This window comes from Cornus florida, unplaced genomic scaffold, assembly GCF_030987335.1.
Source record: "Cornus florida cultivar Cherokee Brave unplaced genomic scaffold, ASM3098733v1 CherokeeBrave_3.0.0_Hap2_Chr01, whole genome shotgun sequence".
Classification (NCBI taxonomy): Eukaryota; Viridiplantae; Streptophyta; class Magnoliopsida; order Cornales; family Cornaceae; genus Cornus; species Cornus florida.
Genome location: NW_026775571.1, coordinates 62,322,692 through 62,345,537, shown reverse-complemented (window position 1 = coordinate 62,345,537; position 22,846 = coordinate 62,322,692). Strand labels below are relative to the sequence as shown.

At 37.1% G+C, this 22,846-nt stretch overlaps 2 protein-coding genes across 5 annotated transcripts; both read right to left on the bottom strand.

Moving 5' to 3' along the window:
- Positions 1-5,843: 5,843 nt before the first annotated feature.
- Positions 5,844-21,134, bottom strand: LOC132298717 (probable LRR receptor-like serine/threonine-protein kinase At3g47570). 4 transcript variants are annotated; one of them, XM_059795109.1, is made up of 5 exons: positions 20,092-21,123; positions 19,611-19,754; positions 6,798-7,139; positions 6,571-6,649; positions 5,847-6,461 (listed from the first exon to the last, which is right to left on the bottom strand). In XM_059795109.1, exons 1-4 carry the CDS (start codon positions 21,002-21,004, stop codon positions 6,612-6,614), a joined length of 1,437 nt encoding a protein of 478 aa, XP_059651092.1. In that variant the 5' UTR covers positions 21,005-21,123; the 3' UTR covers positions 5,847-6,461; positions 6,571-6,611. The 4 variants fall into 4 exon arrangements, with proteins under 4 accessions (XP_059651097.1, XP_059651092.1, XP_059651088.1 ...); XM_059795114.1 differs by having other exon boundaries at positions 5,844-6,649; positions 6,794-7,139; positions 20,092-21,126; XM_059795105.1 differs by having other exon boundaries at positions 5,847-6,649.
- On the bottom strand, positions 7,246-7,845 carry LOC132298749 (probable LRR receptor-like serine/threonine-protein kinase At3g47570). The gene has a single exon (XM_059795122.1). The coding sequence runs from the start codon at positions 7,843-7,845 to the stop codon at positions 7,246-7,248; it is 600 nt and encodes a 199-aa protein (XP_059651105.1).
- Positions 21,135-22,846: the final 1,712 nt, after the last annotated feature.

Here is a 22,846-nt window from a genome sequence, read left to right as displayed (position 1 = left end):
CTCGGGCATCAAATAGGCTCTGGTGAAAAAATCAAAATTTTTCAGGATCGTTGCGGGCTCCAAAGTCCAAAAATAAAATTCCAGAAAATAGGAAAATTGGCGTCCGGATGCCCTTCCTTGCGTCCGGAAGCAAATCCACCTAGGCTCAAATTGTTGTTGTTTTTTTTTTTTTTTTTTTCCTGAATAACAAATTGTTTTAAAAAACACAAAAAAAAATTGGTGTTTTTTTTTTTTTTTTTTTTTTTTTTTTCAAAAATCCAAAATTTTGATTTTTTCCGAAACATGTCTGTTTTTTATTCCGACTGTTCTGAGGGGTGTCCCAGTGTTAGTACATCATGTCCAAGTGGTCCTGTGAATTATAGATCCTGTTTCAGCCCCCAAATGGCCAGAACGAAAAACAGTCCCCAGCCTATTTTGCGTTCGTATGCCCATTGCCATCATATGTGTCACGTCTAGAACGTTCGGATGCCCCACCTTGTGTCCGGATGCATTTGTCCAGACTTGGGGCCCATTCACTTATCTCTATATATTTTTCCCCCAATTCATTATATTTTCCCCCCAATTTTAAATTAACTCACAACCCATTTCTTGTAATGGGACCAATAAAATTTTGACGTCTACGCGAAGGGAACCCAGAAGATAATCAATGTAAGCTGAACTTTGTTACAAGCAAAATCTGAAGGAAATTATATATAATACTTTATATTACAAAAATAATAGCATAGTACATATTATTCAGTAGTACTATCATTAGAACTAAGGCTAAGCTAGCTCTATATGAGGGCACCTAAGTATGAAAGTACTAAAACATGGTTTGTTAATGACGTAAGCAATAAACGTTCACAAGGAACATAGTTACCTTGAATCCACAAGGTGGTACCTTGAATTCATAAGGAAAAAAAAATTGCAGAGGAACCTAATGATATATTAATAATTGATTGAACTACTCTGCAGTACATGTATTTATAAATAAAAAACCCTAACAACATAAAGGAAATCCTTAAAACGTAAGGAAACTTGCAGCGTAAGAAAACTACTCAAAACAAACTTGCTCTGAAAATTATGTAAAAATAACGAAAGAAACCTAAAAACTAAAAACTGCTAAATACCAAAAAGGAAAGCAAATCAAATTCGTTTAGTCTTCTAACGAAAATCTTAAAATATTCAAAATTGGGAAAACGCAAATCATGAGCCTTAAACGATTGAATTTGGCCAAAAGGAGCCCTACCTTGGCAGCAAAGCTCCTGATAATTGTGACTTTGGTCGATTCTGATTAAACTGGGCCCTTTTCGGGTCAAAAATTGATTCATCGAAATGATCCGGTAAAAACTGATCAGCTCACCCGTTTGACCTTTTGACGGTCCAAACAAGTTCTAAAATCTTCAGCTATCTGTTCTGCATCGATTAATTAGCTAGAAATGCAAAGCACAACATCAAACAAATCTAGCTCCTACCCCCATAAGTATTAATTGTGACTAGGGAACCGTCGACATGACAACTAGTTACCTCATTAACTTCTCCCACCAGTTCACTACCAATGAACACTACTAGCATGTTATCATAATCGAGCCTCAACAAAGTCTTTTCCATTTCTCGGCCTCTAGGCCGGTAAGAGATTGTTTCACAACACATAAAATAAACGCCCTGGTCATTATTTTATAAATAAAATAAGTATCCTTACCATCACTTGATAGATTTTAAAATTTTCCTACCAATTATACTACGTTATTATTGTTAGCAAAGTTACATTGTAATATTTAAAATTTATTTAAAATGTATTATGAAGTATTTTAGAAGTATTAGATATACAGTTGAAGTATCTATTAGATATTGTTTACACCCTATTTTTCCACTTTCCAGTAAAAGATTACCCAAGTCGATTCTAATAGAAAGTTACTACGACGTTCCAGTGGAAAGTCTTAAGACACATGGCAACCTAGGATGTGAGAGGTTACAAGTGGTTACATGCAAAGACATGGGATACATGGCAGCCTAGGAAGCGAGCGGTTACAAGACGTTACATGTAAAGTCATAGGACACATGGCAACCTAGGAAGTGAGCGATTACAAGTGGTTATATGCAAAGTTATGGGACACATGGTAGCCTAGAAAGCTGGTCGGTCCAATGGAAAGGTACTACGACATTCCAGTGGAAAGTCTTGGGACACATGGCAGCCTAAGAAGTGAGTGGTTACAATTGGTTATATGCAAAGTCATGGGACACATGGCAGCCTAGAAAGCGAGTGGTTACAAGTAGTTACATGCAAAGTCATAGGACACATAGCAGCTTAAGAAGCTGGTCAGTCCAATGGAAAGGTACTACGACATTCGAATGGAAATTCTTAGGATACGTGGTAGCCAAGGAAACAAGCAGTTACAAGCGGTTGTATGCAAAGTTATGGGAGACATGGTAGCCTAGGAAGCAAGCGGTTACATACAAGCTACCATTATTAAATTCTATAAATAGGGTATGATATTGTAACTTAGAAGGCCTTCTCAACACCAAACACAACATTTTAATACAACTTTACTTTTCATTATAATGCACTTTCAATACGATTAGTCTTAGTCCTGCACTTTACTTTTTAGTAGATAATTTTACATTTAATTCCTTTACTTTCATAAGTAACGTAGTTCTTCCTAGCCAGTTAACTATCCCGAAGTCCTTTATCAAAGGCAAAAAGAACCCTGAGGTGTTCATTCCAGACTTTATCACAGTCGTCTGGTCTTGCAATCTTCCACCTGGAATATTATTTGGATCTCTCTTTGAAACTACTGCAGTTCCTGGCACGCCCACCCGGTTTCATCGAAATCGGCAACTTTTACAGGCCAAACATAGTGGCACGCCCGGTGGGACAACCGGGAAAAGATCTTTCTTATGGCATATCTGAGTTTTGAATATAGAGTACTACTGAAGGAGGGCCGAACAACATGATATGTACTGCGTACGTAAAGCATGCTACCAAAGATACCTAAGGGTGGCCGAAAAATGTGAGCAATATTTTCGGTTTTGTCAAAGTACCGCTCAGGCTGGTCAATCAGGAAGTTAGCCGTACTTTTCACCTAATACTACTCAATAAGCAGTTGTTTTGGTGTGCAGGCCAAGTACGTTTGTTGAGGGTATTTCCATCAAGATGTACATTCCATGCCACAGGCACAAACGATGCAGATGCCATATGTACAATCGATGTCTATTCCAGTGGAACAGCATGTGCGGAATCCTATGGCAATTCCTCAACAGGTTTGTCATAATGTTTTTACTTACAATTTACATCATTTTGGGTCTTGTTAGGGTATGGCTCAGGTTGGTTAACAAGGAAGTCAGCCGTACTTTCCGCCAATACTATTCAACAATCAGCTGTTCCGGTGAACAGGCTAAGTATGTTTGTTGAGGGGAGTCCATCTCATAGGCCTGTGCATTCCATGCCATAGGCACAGACGATGCGGATGCCATATGCACAATCGATGTCTATTCCAGTGGAACAGCATGTACAATATCCTATGGTAATTCCTCAACAGGTTTGTCATGATGTTTTTACTAACAATTTTCATCATTTTGGGTCTTGTCAAGGTATGGCTCAGGTTGGTCAATCAGGAAGTCAGCCGTACTTTTCACCTAATATTACTCAACAAAATGTGCAGCCACCTGTTGCCATTCCTCAAAGGCCGCCTTAGGTTTTTCCTATGGCAGGCGGGGGACAACCTGTTCCAAAAAAATCTCCTGATCAAAGGGTAAATCCAATCCGCTAGAGGAGTATTCCTTTGGTAGATCCAAACATAATTTCAGTGGTGTTTGGGGGGCATCTAATGGCCAACTTACCCAAAGGTTGGCCAAAAACTACAAAGTCATTACCCTAACCTATGGTGTCGATTCCACCAGCAGTGAAGTCGATTCCGCCAGTAGTGAAGTCGATTCCACCATGACTTCCATCGCAGATGCAGGTTCCACCTAAGATGCAGAACCCTTTAGCAATAGTGAAGTCAACTCCAATAACAGTGAAGTTGATTCCACCAATAGTAGTTCATGTTCCATTTCAAGTGGAATCTTCAGTCAGATGTAGTTCATTCCATAAGGAAGGTTGACAAACCTTTCAATAGGAAGCCGTTATCACTTCTTCTATTGGAAGACGATTTTTCACAGTTAGATTTCCCTTCAGAAATGGCATAAGCTTCTCAATCGTTGTATATTCTTCCACCAGAAGAATATAATGGTCATAGTATTTTTCTTCCAATTTTGGAAAAGAATGCTAGTACTTTATTTGTCCCAAATTCACATCTTGTGATTTTTAGGGGGCAAAACTTGGCCAATCAACTATGTATTTGGCCCAAAGATATACAAATTCATCCTCCTCGTAAACCTCTAAACCCCGAGGGGCAATGAAATTGGATGTGAGGCTTCAAACTTCGTCTTAGTTAAATAAGATGTTTAAAGTTTTTAGCCCAATGGTACATTCCGGCTGAAAAGTTTTAGTTGCTCAATTCCTTAACAATAGGAATATCACATGGCAAATTCTCACTCATATCTAAAATTTGATATGCCTTACAATTCTTCAAAGAATATCAGGCACATCAAATTTGGGGGGCAATGTTTACACCTTATTTTTCCACTTTCCAGTAGAAGATTACCCTGGTCGATTCCAATGGAAAGGTACTATGACGTTCCAGTGGAAAGTCTTAAGACACATAGCAGCCTAGGATGTGAGCAGTTACAAGTGGTTACATGCAAAGTCATAGGACACATGGCAGCTTAGGAAGCGAGCGGTTACAAGCGGCATGCAAAGTCATAGTACACATAGTAGCCTAGGAAGCTGGTCGATCCAATGGAAAGGTACTACGACATTCTAGTGGAAAGTCTTGGGACATATGGCAGCCTAGGAAGTGAGCGGTTACAAGTGGTTACATGCAAAGTCATGGGACACATGGCAGCTTAGGAAGTGAGCAGTTACAAAAGGTTACATGCAAAGTCATGGGACACATGGTAGCCTAGGAAGCGAGCGGTTATAAGCGGTTATATACAAAGTCATGGGACACATGGCAGCCTAGGAAGCTGGTCGGTCCAATAGAAAGACACTACGACATTCCAGTGGAAAGTCTTGGGACACATGGCAGCCAAGAAAGCATGCGGTTATATGCAAAGTCATAGAATACATGTTAGCCTAGGAAGCAAGCAGTTACATGCAAGCTACCATTACTAAATTCTATAAATGGGGTATGATATTGTAACTTAGAAGGCCTGCTCAACGCCAAACACAGCATTTGAATACAACTTTACTTTTCATTATAATGCACTTTCAATACGATTAGTTTTAGTCCTGCACTTTACTTTTCAGTAGATAATTTTATAGTTAATTCCATTACTTTCATAAGTAACATAGTTCTTCCTAGCCAGTTAACTATCCTGAAGTCCTTTATCAAAGGCAAAAAGAAACTTGAGGTGTTCATTACAGACCTCCTCACAGTCGCTTGGTCTCGTAATCTTCTATGTGGAATATTATTTGGATCTCTTTTCGAAACTACTGCAATTCCTGGCACGCCCACCCGGTTCCATTGGAATCGGCCACTTTTACAAGCTAAACAGATACGTGTTAGAAATTATAAAATATATTTTATAATTATAAATACGTTTAAGAAGTATCAAACACGTATCTACGAGTATCTAAGTAGTATCGATATTGGGCATGTATACGTCGCTCTTATAGGTACATTTGTGCATCCTAGTCTCTTACTCTTGCTCTTGCTCCAATTGATGAGGATGTAAGTTCATGTCTCAGCCAACCGATGAACATGTGAGATCATATGATAATGCTCTCATCATAATTTTTTTCCTTACATGAATTTTGAATTCAACGGATGATGAATCGATGAGATAAGAATGACCTATAAGATTATATGATTGTTGAAGGAACATTTTGATATCTTTGGGTAGGTAAATATCAAACCCATTCTTGTTTTTTTGTGGACCAAACCCTCAATCTTTCATTTAAAAGTGAGAGAGGATACCCCTTGACTTTAGCCCTCTGTTGGAGAAAATAATTGAATGTTCTCCTTAATTTTATTCTCTCACTCATAAAAATAAACTTCACAACGTGCAATTAAGTTCAAAATTAGTTACGCTTGAAACAATGGACTCCTTATTCATGTATGCTATTTAGTTTTCTGCTAAGCTGAATCAAAGCCATCTAAATTAATACTTGGTATTAAGAGTTCAAATAACCTATTACAAACTCAATCAAAGCTTTCATCTTCCCAGACATAGAGTCACAACATTATAAGTACATTTTTGAAAGAAATAATTTACACTGCCAAATCCCAGATGGATCATATATAGCATATGTTTACCCAAAAAAATAGCAATACATCTTAATTGTCTAACATAAACCATCTTTTTTTTGTTGTCATTGCATCATATTTCTATCATGAAGCTCCTGAGCTACCACCCTAACATCTCGATCTCTTTAATTTCTGAAAAAAGTAATCTATTAGCATCTAAACGGATAAATATGGAGTGAAACTTTTCACTTACTATGGATATGCCAATGTTAAAGAACTAGAAATTAGTCACTTATTGCACCTTCTAAGATAGCAGCATCAATTATCAAAAAAATATAGTCCTTATTGAGTCCGCTGGTTACTTGTCTCAACCTTCTCACCTGCATGGAATTCAATATTTTAAATTATTGAAGGTCTACTTTTGTCCGGACGTTTGATGAAAATTAAACCATGGATGCTCTCTGTAACTAGGAATATAAAAAATGGAATAAGAAATAGATAGAGATTTTCATGTGTCGACTCACTTACAATTTTTGATTAATTGAAGTTTGATCTTCTTGAGTACTATTAGAGCATCTTTCATGTTGATCCTCTCATGGGGTGATTCGGCAGAGCATTTCAAACCCAATTCCATGATGGATGATAGACACTGCACCTTTGCAGTATAGTTATCTTCCTCTGGCCATAGTAAGTTGGAATCAACAACATGAATGATTGCATCAGGTAATGACTGATTTACCCAATCCTTGAGGCTCAGATCTCCGGCAAATAAATCATCAGTGGGTTTTCTTCTTGTAAATGTTTCCATTAACATAATACCGTAGCTGTAAACATCAGACCTTGTTGATACTGATCCTTCAAATCCATACTCTACATCCAACATAATAATTAATAAAAAAGAATTGATGTGTTTTGATGAAATTGAAATTTTGATAAACTAAATTGAAATTTTGATATGAGAAAAAGAATACCATAACTAAGATTTGGATAAAAATTGAAAGCTAAAACCTTCACCTGGTGCAATATACCCAAATGTGGCTAGAGTCTTGGTTAGTGCAATGCTATCCCCCTGTTCTAAGAACTTTGCGATGCCAAAGTCACTTACATATGTAACCATATCTTCATCTAGCAGAACATTGCTCGGTTTAAGGTCACAATGAACCACACGTGTTGAGCAATCATGATGAAGATAGTCTAATGAACACGCCACATCTATCATGATTTTTAGTCTTTGCAAGATATCCAAGAAGTAGTTGTGTGAATATAACCACTTTTCAAGACTCCCATTAGGCATGTACTCGAGTATCAAGGCCTTGAAATCAAGGTTAGAGCAACTGCTAATGACTTTCGTGAGATTTCGGTGACGAATGTTGCGCAGAATTTCGCATTCTGCGTCAAAACTCTTGAAAGCGGCTTCTTGTTGCACATTAAATACCTTTACAGCCAAAATCGTCCCATCTATTAGTGTAGCTTTGTAAACTGAACCAAAACTCCCCATGCCAAGTAAATTGCTTTCACTTAACCCATCAGTTGCTTGCATAAGTTCATGGTATGAAATTCTTTCACGTATAACCATGGGTATCAATTGGGTTCGAATTGGAATTTCATTTATCCACCATCGACTTCTTAGGCAAAAGATTAGAATTGTTGAGGCAAGAAGTACTGATGCGATCGGCAACAAAATACGAATCATTAATTTTTTTCTTTGATTTTTGAAGAGAACTAATATAACAAGGCTGAACTTGGAACCGAGGTGCACCACACAATGCTTCATTTGACAAAAAAGATTGATTTGTGAAATTTGCAAAAGGTCTTCCAGTCGGAATTTCTCCTCTTAATCTATTGAAAGATGCATTAAAATATTTAAGATGTAAGAGTTTCTCTAATGACTTAGGAATTTGACCAGATAAGTTGTTTTGGGAAAGATCCAAAAATTCCAAACTTGCCATGTTGCCAAGTGACTCAGGAATCGATCCTTGTAGTTTATTATGTGCAAAGGTAAGCCTAGCCAAGTTTTGCAAACCTCCAATAGTGCTAGGAACATTACCTATGAATTGATTCACCGATAGATCAAGTATCGTTGCTACCTTTAAATTTCCAATCTCTTGCGCTAGATATCCACTTAAAGAATTAAACGACAAGTTAAACTCCAAAAGATCTTTGAGATTCCAAATGGTTTCAGGTATGCTGGAATTTAATCTATTGGAGTCCAAATACAGATATCTCAAGGAAGTTACATTCCCTAAGCATTCAGGTATGGTTCCAAACAATCTATTTTCACTCAAAGCTAAAACACCCAAGTTCAGCAAATGGCAAATCTCCTTTGGAATCGATCCATCTATTTTGTTGTCCTCAAGATGAAGTTCTTGTAACTTACTCAATCCTTTGATTGTTGTTGGAATAACCCGAGTCAAGTAGTTGCCAGCTAGATATACGGACGCTAGGTTCCTTAAATTGCCAATCTCACTAGGAATATTGCCCTTAATTCCACAACCACTTGCATCAATAATTTCGAGAATATCGGAGAGATTACCGATGGAGATTGGAAGAAATACGTTTAAAGGATTTTCATCTATCCGCAATTCTATTAATTGTCTGCAATTGGTTAAGGAAGTGAGGAAGCTCAATTCTGGAGATGAGGGTTCACTAGTGAAATTGTTTCCTCCTAGGTTCAGAAATTGGAGTCGTCCTAAATTACCAAGTGAGCTGGGAATTGAACCTGTGAACCTATTACTGGCAAGGTCTATTTCAATGAGCTTAGAAGCATTTGAAATAGAATCAAGGATAGTTCCACTGAAGTTATTCAATCCAAGAAAAATATATTCAAGATTGGGTAGAGTCTGGCCAAAACTTGATGGAAGATTGCCCGAGAAGTGGTTGTCAGTGAGTGCGATCTCTTGTAGTGTTGAGATGTTGAACAACGTTGTTGGGATGCGTCCTGTTAGCTTATTCGAATCAAATACTATTCCTTCTAACAAAGGGAGTTCACCAATCTCTTGCGGTATCACACCTGCTAAGCCATGTAGAAGGACAATGAAATGTAACTTTAATTCGTGGGAATTATTGAGAATAAGTGAATAAAGAAATAGCAAAAACTAAAAGACGAAGGAAGGAAGAAAGCAATAGTATAGTAACCCATCTCTCCCAAAGAGGAGGTCTGGGTTTTTTTTAATTGGAATCACTATATTTATTACTCTAAACTTTATTAAAATATTAACTAATTTAGCATTTTCAAATTTAATCTATTTTGAGCCTGTCATGGTCATGAACTTACATTTTATGAAACCAATTACCATTAATTTTTTTATTGTTCACAAGCATCCTTTTGTTCGTAAGAAAATCATTGGAATTTAAATTGGAGGAAAAGTGAGAAGAACCCTAGAACAACTCACCAAAGCTTGTAGACAATCTTCTAATAAAAAACTGGATAATAACTTGCACCGAGAGATACATGCTTGTTTTGTCTAAAAACAATTTTAAAGAATTTAGTAAACATAAAATTATTTTTAGATAACTAGAAAAGCAGTTATCTCTTAAAGTATACATTTTTTGTAGCTGAATTTTGAGAAAGTAAATTCTAAAAAAATAGGGCTGCAACTCGGGCTAGGCCCATATAGAAAATTTTCAGCCCGAGCCGAGCTGCTTAAGCCCGCCCTACATAATTTGTCCAACCCGAGCCCGCACTAAACCCACCTTAGAAAAATTTATGCGTTAAAAATAAATCAATTAATACTACACCCATAACTTGAACTGAAAATCTTAAACATAAATCCCAAGCGCACTACCAACTTGACTACTACACTCTTGTGAATTAAGTATAATTATAAATATATATAATATTTTCAGTCCAGCCTGAATTGAATTCAGACTCAAAATATATAACCAAGGCCCAAACCGAAATTAAAAAAACATTGCCCAAGCCCACAAAATTTTGGACTGGGCTCGGGTTACTTCGGGTTGGGCCCGCTAAGTTGTAGCCCTATGAAAAACTAACAAGTTTCTATACATTTTCTAATTTTTAATTCTTTGAAAAAAATAATTAAAAAAAATTACCCATAAAAATCCATTTGGAGAGTAGTAAAAGTGGAGGAAAATGACCACTTGTGCCTTCCCGACCCAAATATTGAATTCTCACTTGTAGACATAATTTATAAAGAAATTATTATTCCTCCCAATATAAGTTATAAAAAATTTATTTTTATAAAAAAGGGAAAGAAAAATCTCAAAGCCATGCACAAATGAAGCTATGCACCAACAAACCATTAAGCACACCCACAAGGACCTTGTAGGTACAAAAATAGGTCCTCTCCCACAAATGGAAAGTTTTCATACAATAAACGATCCCCCTCCCACTCTATTTCTTGTTTCTTTTATAGTGTCCCTTCATTGCCCTAATAGTCTTCCGCTTATGCCCTCGTCTTGTTGTTAATGGGCCTTTTACATGGCGGGTTGGCTTGACCCACATGGAGAGGTAAGTTCGATTGGAATAGGTTTATATTTCTTGGCCTATTGTTAGTGGCTCGACCCATCTCTCAGGCCGTCTTTCAATGTCCACACTTGTGGGCGTATTTTCCCTTTCACCTTGCTCCCATTAATTTTGCTCTTATTAATGGGAAAATTAATGTATACAGAGTTATGCTTCAAATGGATGCTGACTCTTGTCTCTTCAGGTCATCGCGGTGAACTTTTGTATGTAAGAGCATTCGCATTAGGCCTGCAAAAGGGCCTTTTAAACGAGTGAGCAGCCCAAACGCATTGCAGTGGGTTGGTGGTAATTGAACGGACCCACATGGGCTCGCAATCTGGCTCTCTGAATACCAAGAGCCCAAGCGGTAAATTTTATTTTATTTTTTTTCCTTTGCCAAAACGCTATCGTTTTGCATAAAGCATATCTCCACACTCAAGAACAAAGGCATTGTTTGGTAGCATGGATTTTTTTTTGGGAAAAATAGGTTATTTTTAACTCATTTATTTTTTAAAAAATAAATTAAATTAAATAAAATAAAAAATATGTTGTTTAGACACTGTTTGTCCAAAAAAAAACTTGATTTGGGCCAAAAATAAATTAAAAAATCTTTTTTTGTTTTGTTTTATTTCCCCTTAAAAATTGATTTTTAAAAAAAAATTTTTGCTTTAAATTTTAAATTTCTGCCACAAACAATGCATTTGGCTATCCAGGCATTGTTTGGCTGATAAATACAGTGCCTTAACGAGTATAATTTAAATATATATATATATATATATATATATATTTAAAAATCAATTTTTTAAACTTTTTCAAAAAAAATTAAAAGGGAAAATTGCACTAACACCCCTTGAGATTTTAGTCAACGTCACTCAGCGGATTGTTAATAGATTTTTTTACATTGACATCCCCTGAGGCTTCAAAAATGTGCATTGACACTCCTCTATACCTCTAAAACCATATGAAATTACCTTTCACCATTTGACTTGTCAACAACTCCATTTAAATCATTAAATTACAAATTTAACCTCCTAACTAAATTTAATGGACCAAACTATTGTCTTTATCTTTTTTATATATATAGATATAGTTTATATATAATAATACTTATACCACCATAACCATAACCAAAACATAAAAATAGAAAATTAAATTAATTTAAAAAAAAAAAAAAATTTGCCAGATAACTATACATCGGAACCACCACCACCACAGTAGAAAAAAAATAAAGTCATGGCCAATCCATACTTATATGTCCTAAACGCCACCAAAACCAGCACCACACTAAGATAACACCACCAACACATTCAGACGATACCAAAACCACCACCACCACAATAAAAAAATAATAATAATAAAAATAAAAATAAAAATTTTGAAACACCCTAATAATCTAGACATCACCATAACCACCACAACCACCACCAGAGTAGAAAAAAAAAATTTAAAACAACCATGGTCAGCCCAGACCCATTACAACCATCTGAGGAGGGGGGGGGGGAGTTAAAGAGTAGGGTAGAGAAATAGGTTTAATGATAAGGGTAGTTTCGTCAATTAATAGGGCTGATATTTTGTAAGTTAATTAAATTAAATAATCAAGGGCAAATATGACATTTGAAACCATAAGGAGTGTCATTGTTAAAAAGGCCGTTAACCCGCATCTGAGTGACATTGATTGAAACCTAGGGGGTGTCAATGCAATTTACCCAAATTAAAAAAGATGGATAATGATATTTTGCTATAATGGAGAGAAATGAATGTAGTGATGATTTTCAGATGAGCAAATGAGTATTCATTTTATAAGATGAAAAATATAGCTATTAGGAGTATAGCGGTTAGAAATATAGTAGTTAGGAAAAAGTTTAAAAAAAAAATTTTAAAATTTTTTTTTTTTAACTTTTTCCTAACTAATTTTTTTTTTTTTTTTTTAGAGCGAAAATTCGAAAAGCCTGATGGAGTACATGTTTCTAGAGAGCGAAAGCTGCTAACGTGCCTCTTGGAATTGCTGACGTGGCTCTTGGAAAAGCTAAAGTGGCATTTTTGGAGAGCCAAAATTCAAAGAGGCTAGTGCAGATGCTCTAAGTGTTGTCATTGTCAACTTTTTCTTTCTTCACCTTTGTGACTTGTACTTTCAGATCGGTACATCCCCCTTGTATTTGACTGAAGAACTTTCTCCAGACAGACTTACATCTCATCTTTTCTACTTTATTCTGGTGATCTCATCCTCGTTATCCGTTACCTTCTTCATCAACGAGGGTGGTTGGTCTATTTCCCTTCTCAAGGTCAGTTTTGCCTATTTTATTGTTGTTTTTCTAGTTTTCTCCTTTCCATCTTTTTTATTCTGTTATGGGTTTCTAGGTTCTTTCTTTTTACCATGGTGTTAGACCTTAATGTTATTTGTGCCCGTTGCCAGATTCCTGGTAACATTTATCTGAAAGAGTACCCTGCAAACGCTGATTATGAGGTTGGGAAGGGTCTTTTCGCCGACAACGCGTTCTTTTCTGTTGCACATTTAGAGGTTTTTAGGTCCCACTACATCCTCTGTACTTTTTGGTACTTAACAAGCTCAATCTCCCCCTTTTTAAAGTTAACCCTCTTTAGAATCATCTCAGTTCTCTTGGTTCTAAACAAGGAAAGGGATCTAGACCTGACCATTATCGATTTATTGTTTTCCTATAAGGTTCCCAGGCTACGCCTCTTAGAGAGGCGTTATCGCTTTTTTCCAATTATTCATAGCATAATCTATTCTGACAAGCCTGATTCGGCTAAGGGGTGGAGAGATAGTCATATCGTTGTCCAGGAAAATTAGAGAACTAAGGCTTCTGATATATTCCCAATCCTTAGCTAGTTTGGGGATTGCGTTGTGCCTTTGTACAAACCTTTTAAGACTCATAAATATTAATGTGTCTATGACACGTGTATTCCTCGATTCTGTAGGTTCATTTATCATTCCATTAGCCTTCCTTCGAATTTGCTAGATTATTCCATTTACAATAAGAGACTCAGGTAACTCCAGAAAAACATATGGTGTAGTGTGCCCTCATCTCGTTTATTCTCACGTCTGAGTCTCTCAAGAACGTTGCTTTTGAAGCTAAATATATATTAAAAAAAAAACAAAAAAAATATATAAAAAAAAAATACATACATATCCCCTCGTTCGGTAGAAGTGCAGCTACTCAGAGGACAAGCAGTCAAGCTCATCAAGATACTCAGGCTCAACAGACTGTTGCAGTCCAACAGCCCTCTCAGAATCAGTCTCGTGGTAAAAGATCCACTCGGGAGGAGGATCCTAATGACAACGCTCCCCTACCTTAACGATAAAGGGTTTAGCCGAGCGGTTCTACTGCTGCTCAGGCTAGTCAGATGACCTCTGGATCGACTGGTTCCTCTCGGCCGATCATCCCTTGGGCTTTACAATTCACCAAGGCAGATCCTATGTCACTACTAGGGATACCATGTTCAAGAATGGGGCCACAACTCTATCCTATTGCAGGGACCTTTGGACTCTCATGGATATGAAGTTCCCAAAGGAACTTAGTAAGAAAGACAGATTCTCTCGCCTCCCCATCTACGTTACAGAGGTACAATTCTTTCCTTATGTACAATATTATTTATTTATTATTATTATTATTAGTATTATTTTATGTTGGTGCCTCAGTTGAGCATTTTATCTTTACAGACCGTGTTTGGTGTAGTTGCTATACAAAGGGCTATTGACGATAGGGAGCAACAAATCGCCAGCATCCGTACTCAGCAGAACAAACTTATTGAAGATTTCACTAAGTTGGTTGCCTAGCTCTGTGAATCCGAATGGAGTCGCTCTGAAATGGCAAAGAACTTGGAGATATCTAAGGTCGCTTGTATGTTTGCATAGACGAAGCTAAAGGATATCGCTGGATAGTACTATTATATATTGGGGTTGCTCGGTACAGTGTAAGGTGGTATTACCGCTTTACACTCCTGGTTGTCCCGTACTACAGCCATGAGGTATACAAACAGCTACCAAGATGGCTACCTGGATTATCCTCTAGCTAAAGGGGCAAGAACAATATACAATGGTTTGGATGCATGTGACTTGGCCTTAGGTGTTGAGCCACCCAAGAACTACGTCAACCCCTTCGAGGATCTCATATAAGAAGTCTTCAAGGAATGTTCGAACATTCTTCCAGGGTTTTTCCCACTCCCCCCTCATTTCTTACTGTTGATCCCCCTGTCTCCAACTCCTCAGAACTAGCAAGATGGATCAATAGTTCGAGTTGAGGATCTTTCAATTTTTGTTAATGTGATCCCTACTAGAGATAGAAGAAAATTCGAAGTCTGCTGTAGAGAAAATTGTGAATGTTGAGTCTTCTCCTTCCTAATAGGATGATGTGCAACGTTTTTTTTAATTCCTTTTGTAACTCCAAGGCATGTGGTGTAACATTTGACTTTTCCATCTTTGTATTGGATATTTTTATCATATAATACCAGGAAATGTCTTTTGCTATTTATGATATTTTAGCTTTTTTTTTCTCTGCCACACATTCCACCTAACTTTTAGAAAATATATCTAAGTCTTTGGCGATCGGCTCTTTGTGCCACTTGTCACTGAACTTGTAATTTTGTTTGAAAATTTAACTAAGTCTTTGGTGATCGGCTCTTGATGCCATTTGCCACTCAACTTGTAAATTCTAAGTCTTTGGAAATCACCTCTTAGTGCCACTTGCCACTCAACTTGTAATTTTCTTTGAAGATTTATCTAAGTCTTTTACGATGAGCTCTTGATGCCACTTACCATTCTAACTTGTAATTTTCTTTGAAAATTTAACCAAGTCTTTGGTGATTAGCTCTTAGTACCACTTCTCACTCTAACTTGTAGTTTTCTTTGAAAATTTGACTAAGTCTTTAGCGATTGGCTCTTAGTGCCATTTGCTACTCTGACTTGTAATTTTCTTATAAAATTTGACTAAGTCTTTGGCAATTGGCTCTTGGTGCCACTTGCCACTCAACTTGTACTTTTCTATGTGAAAAATTAACCAAGTCTTTGGCAATCAGCTCTTAGTGCTACTTGCCACTCTGACTTGTAATTTTCTTTTAAAATTTGACTAAGTCTTTGGCGATCAGCTCTTGGTGCCACTTGTCACTCAACTTGTAATTTTCTTCAAAATTTTAACAAAGTCTTTGGTGATCGGCTCTTGGTGCCACTTACCATTCAACTTGTAAGTTTCTATGAGATCATCCTCCAAACTCGATTGGATGCTCTGCATGCTATTTGTCACTCAAGTTTAAAAAATCTTTATAGATAACTTGAAAGATTTTTTCAAGTTTCTGGTTGATGATCATTCATGCAGCTTATCATACTGAGAAGAAGTTATCACTTAATAATTTTATAACATTTACTTTTCATGAGAGGTTATATTAGCATTCGGCTCAACCTTACAAGCTTTTTTAGCATAAAATGAAAAGAAGGGAGGAAAGGATAGAATCTTTTATTAGAAATTCCTCTTTAGGTATGTGGCATTCCATGGCTTGTCAATCTGCCTGTCAATAAGCCTTTTGAGCTTTTACACTTCTTTCTCCACAACCTCAGTGATATCGAATAGTCCTTCCCAATGGGTTCCATCTTGGACACTATGTCTGTTTTTCTTTTTAGGACGAGATCTCCTTGGGAAAATGCTCTATGCTTGACCTTTTTGTTGTGGTTATTTATTAAAGTTTGTTGGTAAGAGGTTAGCCTTATCACTCTTGCTTCCATCTTTTCTTCTATCATATTAAGGTTCAGTTTGAGCATTTAACTGCCTTTGGGGAATACTTTGTTAAGGTTTATGAAGTCAATGCACACCCTCCACTTTACGTTCTTTTTATGTACTACAATAACATTTGATAACCATTGAAGGTAATACACTTCCCTGATGAATCTTACCTCAAATAGGTGATCGACTTTTTTGGCTATTATCTACATCATTTCTGGGGCAAATATTCTTTGCTTCTGATGTATGGGTCGAAAACTTAGATCAACATTTAACTTATGGCAAGCAACCTCTGGGCTCACCCCTGGCATATTTAGTTGGCTTCAAGCAATGACGTCCAAGTTTCTTCTTAAAAGCTCAACTAACTCATTTTTCTCTTCTTAGGACTACAGTGACCTACCTTTGTTGTCCTTTCTGCTTTGCGCGGATAAATTTGTACTTCCTCTAGCTTTTTTTTCAGTGAGGAATTGTTCATCCACCTCTACAATTTATTCAATTGACTTAGACAGAGGGCTTTATGATTACTATTTAGGGTCTTGGGGTTGGGTGATACACTTGCCCATATCTCTTGTTCAGAGGGTTATTGTGTAACATTCATTTGCAGTGACTTGGTCTCCTCAAATTTCAACCACATCATTTCCTTTTGGGTTCAAGCATCTCATTACCTAATGCAAGGTAGATGGGATGCCTGGCATGAGATGGATCCACCCCCTCCTCGTCAACAAATTGTATGATGGGTGGACGTCCATAATAATAAATTTCTCCTTATGGTTCCTCCACGCAACACATACCAGTAGTTCAATTACTCTAATCGGTTCCACCATTTTACCATCAAAACCAACCAATGGGTTCCCAGTCGACCTGATTTGTTTTGGGTCGACCATCAGTTGTTTGAAGGCTGACTTGGTGATTATATTGACATAATTTCCTGGGTCGATTAGGACTTGCTTTATAAGGCAACTAGCTACCATGAGGCTAATTATGAAAGGTTCCTCATGTGGTTTGCACCTTTTGAAGGTCGGCTTCATCGAATATGATCTGAGTTGGGTAGCTTTCCCTTTTCACGGTTTTGACACTACACAATCTTCTTAACTTCTGTGTTTGCCTTAGACGTGATTGGTGTCCTTTAATCTTCTCATCTTCCTCTGGTCGCCCATGTATAGTGTTAATGATCTAAATGGGATGTGCCTCTTGAGGGTTAGTAGCTTTATCACTCTATTTCATCGGGTTATGGTGCCCTGACATTTGGTTTAGGTTTTGGTGCTCTTTGGTCAATAAATAATTTGACAACTCACCCTTGGCGATCATTTTTTTAACCTGTCTTCTCGTATTTCTGCATTCATTGGTTTGATGGCCAAAATCGCTATGGAAGGCACAGTGCTTTTACTAGTCCTTTTGTCTGATCGGTTGTCTGATTGGTTGTGGTGGTGTGAACTTTGCCTTGTTCTTTAGAGGGGTTAAAGTTTTCTCCTCTCTCTGCCGTTTGGGAGGTCTCTAAAGAGCTGGTGGTGCTTCGATTAAAGACCTTTGGTTCTTCATCTTATCACATGATCGGCTCTCCACGACAACCATGGTGGTTTGTTGCATCCTTACTACCTCCTCTTCTTCTAGTTGTATGTATCCTTGAGCCTTAGCACTTAACGTCCCCATGTTTAGTGGGGTTTTCTTTGCTAATAAAGAATAGAATTTCATCCCTGGAATGATCGCCAGCTTAAAAGCTTCTACCACTGCCCTTTGATCATATTCATCAACCGTACTCATTTATAAGTTAAACATGATGAGGAAAGCTTGCAACCGTCTGCTACCTCATCATGAATAGGCTCGATATGGTCTTCTGAATGCACTATTTACCAAAGTACTAGGCATAAATAGTTCACATAATTAATGGAACTGCCGACTGTTAGTTTAGCAAGTGTTTGAACCAGTTGAGCGCTGGTCCAGCAAGGCTTGTTAGAAATACTCTGCCCATCAAAGTGTTATCCTCAGTGTGCAGAGCCATTTTGAGCTGCACATTGTAGATGTGCTCCATCGGGTCTTTTATCTTAACAAATGAGGTGAATATTAGGATGACAAACTTCTTTGGCTTGGGCTCTTAAGGATCTCCTTTGTGAAGGGGGGATTCCACTATGTGGGTGGATGTTCTGGCGGCCATGTCAGCTGATGTAAGCACCTTTAGCTCCTTTATTTGTTCTTCTATCTTCTTTTGAACCTGTGTCCTCATATCCATTTTGGATATTTCGTCAAACGTCTGGTCTGCAGTGGATTTTGCATAGTGGGAGGACTAGTTCCTTCTTACTCATTCGTCAATCCTTTGCACCCTAGGCCGATCTTAGGTCGGCGGGAGTCAAGGTGAAGAGATCCGACCTAGTCATTCTGCAATTGATCAACTTCGTTTATCGCCGCGACATCCACTAGAGAGGGCGGAGGTCGTGGCATAACATCACGCTCAAAATGTTATCTGAGCTCTGCGTTCTCTTGATGTAGTTTCGACTAGCTCTGCATTCTTCTGGCATAGGGTCTGAACCAGTTACCAGAGCTCATCCTGCCGATCGCTTCAATTCTCTCCTTGCTGACGCGTACTTCATTCTCCGATCATGGTTCCTGATCGTAGTTGTGTCATGAATCAAGTCGGAAAAGTACGAGATCTTACTCGTCGTTTCCTATAGACGGTGCCAATTAGGTGTAGGTACAGAAATAGGTTTTCTCCCACAAATGGAAAGTTTCCATACAATACACGATCCCCCTCCCACTATCTTTCTTATTTCTTTTATAGTGTCCGTGCATTACCCTAATATTTTTCCCTTTATGCCCACGTCTTGTTATTAATAGGCCATCTACTTGGCAAGTTGGCTTGACCCAAGTGGAGAGGTAAGTTTGCCTGGGCTAGGTTTACATTTTCTTGGGCCTATTGTTAGTGGCTCGGCCCATCTCTTGGGCATCTTTCAATGCCCATACTTGTGGGCATATTTGCCCTTTCAAACCCTTTCCCAGGGCATTGGACACCTGGTGGTCTAGGGCTGTGTTTAGTTAGCATGAATAGCAAAACTCAAAGGAAAAATGAAAATGATAGAAGAAAAAATGTACGAGTATTTAGTATATTAAAGCAAAAAATAACTTGCAAAGCTTGTTAAACTAAATGGATCGTACCAGTCAAGTTGTTTGCAAAAAATGAAATCCCTTTCAAAGAAGTAATGTTAAATATGGATGATGGAATGCGACCAATGAGGCGGGCATATCGTATCGATAATATCTCCAAATTACGAAGGTTACCCATGTCCTCCGGAATTTCACCTGCAAAAGAATTTATCATTTGTGTACACAAATTAATTTTGATATTATATTAATAATATAAGTATAAAACAAATGCTCTCAAGATTCAAACCGGTTTTCTCACACTTAATTACCATCGATATAAAACATTTCATTTTAATCATATAATTATAGATAAACATAACAAAATATGTGGCATGAATTTTTTTAAACTTGGCAAGCTACAAACTCACTATGAGAGCACATTAATTCAGACTTATAATTTTTTTTTTTCTTGAACAATTAGATGGAGAGGGAATCTAACATGGGCACACTAAATTGATCATAAACAAATTAAAGATAGTATATGTAAGAGTACCTTCCAAGTTGTTATTGCCAAGATATAACTCCGCGAGCACAGTTGAATTCCAAATCCCTCTACGAATGGGTCCATTGAATTTGTTAAATGATAGTGACAAAATTTGAAGTTGTGAGCACTCATATAAACTTGATGGAATTTCGCCATGTAACTCATTGTAAGATAGAGAAAGCCATTGGAGGTTTGGAAGACGATGGCACATATCCAATGGAAGATTACTAGATAAGCTATTTTTTGCAAAAGAAATTAGTTGCAGCGACGAGATATTGAAGATGGTTAGTGGCACAGAGCCTACAAACTGATTATATTGCATGTTTAGAATCTTCAGGTGTTGAAGATTACCAACCTCTTGTGGAATCATTCCATGTAGAAAATTGGAAGATAAATCCAAGTGTTCTAACATCGATATGTTGGAGAGGGAAGGTGGGATAGTACCTGTAAAACTATTGTTACGAAGAATTAACTCTTGCAGTTCAGATAAGACACCCAACCATGATGGAAGCTGTCCACTAAATTTGTTAATTTTTAAATTCATGAATTTCAATCGACGCAGATGAGATAATTCATAGGGAAGATGACCACTGAAATTGTTGGTACTAAGGTCAAGCGAAACGAGAAACGAGAGGTTACCTAGGTGTGGTGGAATTGTACCTTCAAGAGCCATGTTAGAAATATTCAAGGATGTCACTCGTAGGTGGCGAGTGCCGCAAGTGACCCCATTCCAGTTACAGATAGAAGTAGTTGTGGACCAATTGTTAGCCAAGACACCACGAGAGTTCAGAATTATGTGGGCTTTCAAGGTAAGAAGAGAAGATTGGTCACTAGTAATGTCGGTAACATTCCCAGCTAAACAAGCCGAAAGACAATGCACTAACAACACTACATGCAAAAGAGCAAAGCAAGTTCTCTCCATGAGTGTATGTGACTAATTTGGATTAATACAAAAATGGTGGGCATGCAAAACATAGCACAATGATATATATATGTCATAAATTTTAGCTGTACTGAAAAAAAATGGTAAGGTCTGAGTCTTGCACTTTGACAGAGATGGGATAAGAAAAAATGAAAGGTCTAAATTATTCCTTTAATTTTAATGGACGGCTGGAAGTGGTATTGATTATACTACACTAGAGCCAATGGTTCAGTGCACAATGTCAAAGAATCACATTTTCCACACGGAATAGAATGCAGAAAAGGGCACTAGCTAAAAGTGTCCCATGGGCTAAGACTGAATAGAATGCAGAAAAGGGCACTAGAAGTCTTGATTTGAAAACTCAGGCTCAAAAATCATTATTTATAACTTTGAAAATTCACTAGTGTTATATACTTATCATGGGGGACATATGAATTGGGATGTGAATGTGCGCGCATTATGTAAGTAGTAAATTGGGATGTGATGTGCGTGCGTTATGTAAGTGGTAACTGCACTTGTTAATGGTGCATTAAGGATATTGACTAATGCGAAGTTTAACTATAAATACGGATTGTTCATTGCTATATGTATGTACTTGGATTTAAGAGAAAAGAATAAGATCTTTCTAGCTCCACTATATATATTCTTCTCTCTATATTGTAGATATAATTTTATGTTCTATATTTTCTTTTAGATTCACAATACGTTATTAGCACAAATCTCTAACCAACTGAGACTTGAACGAAAAGCTCTCACTCCCTCTCTCTATCTCAACTGATATATCTTACTTGTGACATTAATTTTGATAGATGGTTGAGTTTGTTTACTTTGTTAAACACAATAGAAAAGAAAAAAATAGCCAAAGTATATTTCTATTGAGCGTATGTATATACATATATATGACAAATATCAAGTAATTTTCATTTATAGATAATCTTATCTTGGATTTTGTTTATATAAAGAATTCTATTTTAAAGAGAAATTTATTATATTTTAATTTCTGTTTTCGTATTATTAGATATCCCCAAGTGAATTTCCTTGTCAGCCCTACCCCAGGAACCACATACAATGGTTACTTTTAATATGTGACTTTGTTGACATTGCAAGTTACTAGTTTATTTTATGATGGGAAGTATGGGTGCTTCGAAAGTTGATCTAGATGAAATATCATGTGCAAGAGATACATTTACTAATATAAATTAATAAAAGGTAATAAAGTCCTGGAGTTACCTGTCAAGTTGTAATCATAGAGAGCTAGAATTTTGAGGGATGTAAGGTTCCCGGATTCCTTTGGTATACTATCAGTGAATTTGTTTTCTCGCAATTCCAATATATGAAGCCCTCTACATTCCCCCAATTTGGATGGAATTTGACCACTGAACCGATTGGTTGTAAGACATAGCACTTAACATTTCGACCAAAAACACTGGTCCCAATATTTACTTGATATGATGCGCACATATATATTTAAATTTGTCTTGAATAAATAAGATTTTGGGGACCACTGGTAATGGTCCTCGGTGGATAATCTCTTGGTTACTTGGCATGTATCATATTGGTTTACTTTTTTATATATTACTATGTTAAGAGTTTTTGGTTGTCCACCACGCTTATTATATATCTCTAATAGGGCTGGTAAAATGGGTAACAATCCATTAATCCCGTTTATATTCGTTTGTTTTTTAATGATTTTGGGTGAAACATATTTAAGATGTGTCAAAAATGAGTTGAGTAATTTTTAACCACTTAATTTGAGGGTCAAGATGGGTCGAATATATTTATCCATATTCAACCTATATTTCACCCATCACATAATAGATACACAACACACATCTATTCTAT

Coding starts and splice junctions, on each gene's coding strand:
- LOC132298717 (XM_059795098.1), bottom strand. CDS start 21,004: ATGGAGAGAACTTGCTTTGCTCTTTTGCATGTAGTGTTGTTAGTGCAT. Junction 19,755..20,091: donor TGGCAATAACAACTTGGAAG/GTACTCTTACAT, acceptor ATTCTTTTGCAG/GTGAAATTCCGGAGGACATG. Junction 9,280..19,610: donor TTTTGCAAACAACTTGACTG/GTACGATCCATT, acceptor ATGGCTTAGCAG/GTGTGATACCGCAAGAGATT.
- LOC132298749 (XM_059795122.1), bottom strand. CDS start 7,845: ATGGTTATACGTGAAAGAATTTCATACCATGAACTTATGCAAGCAACT.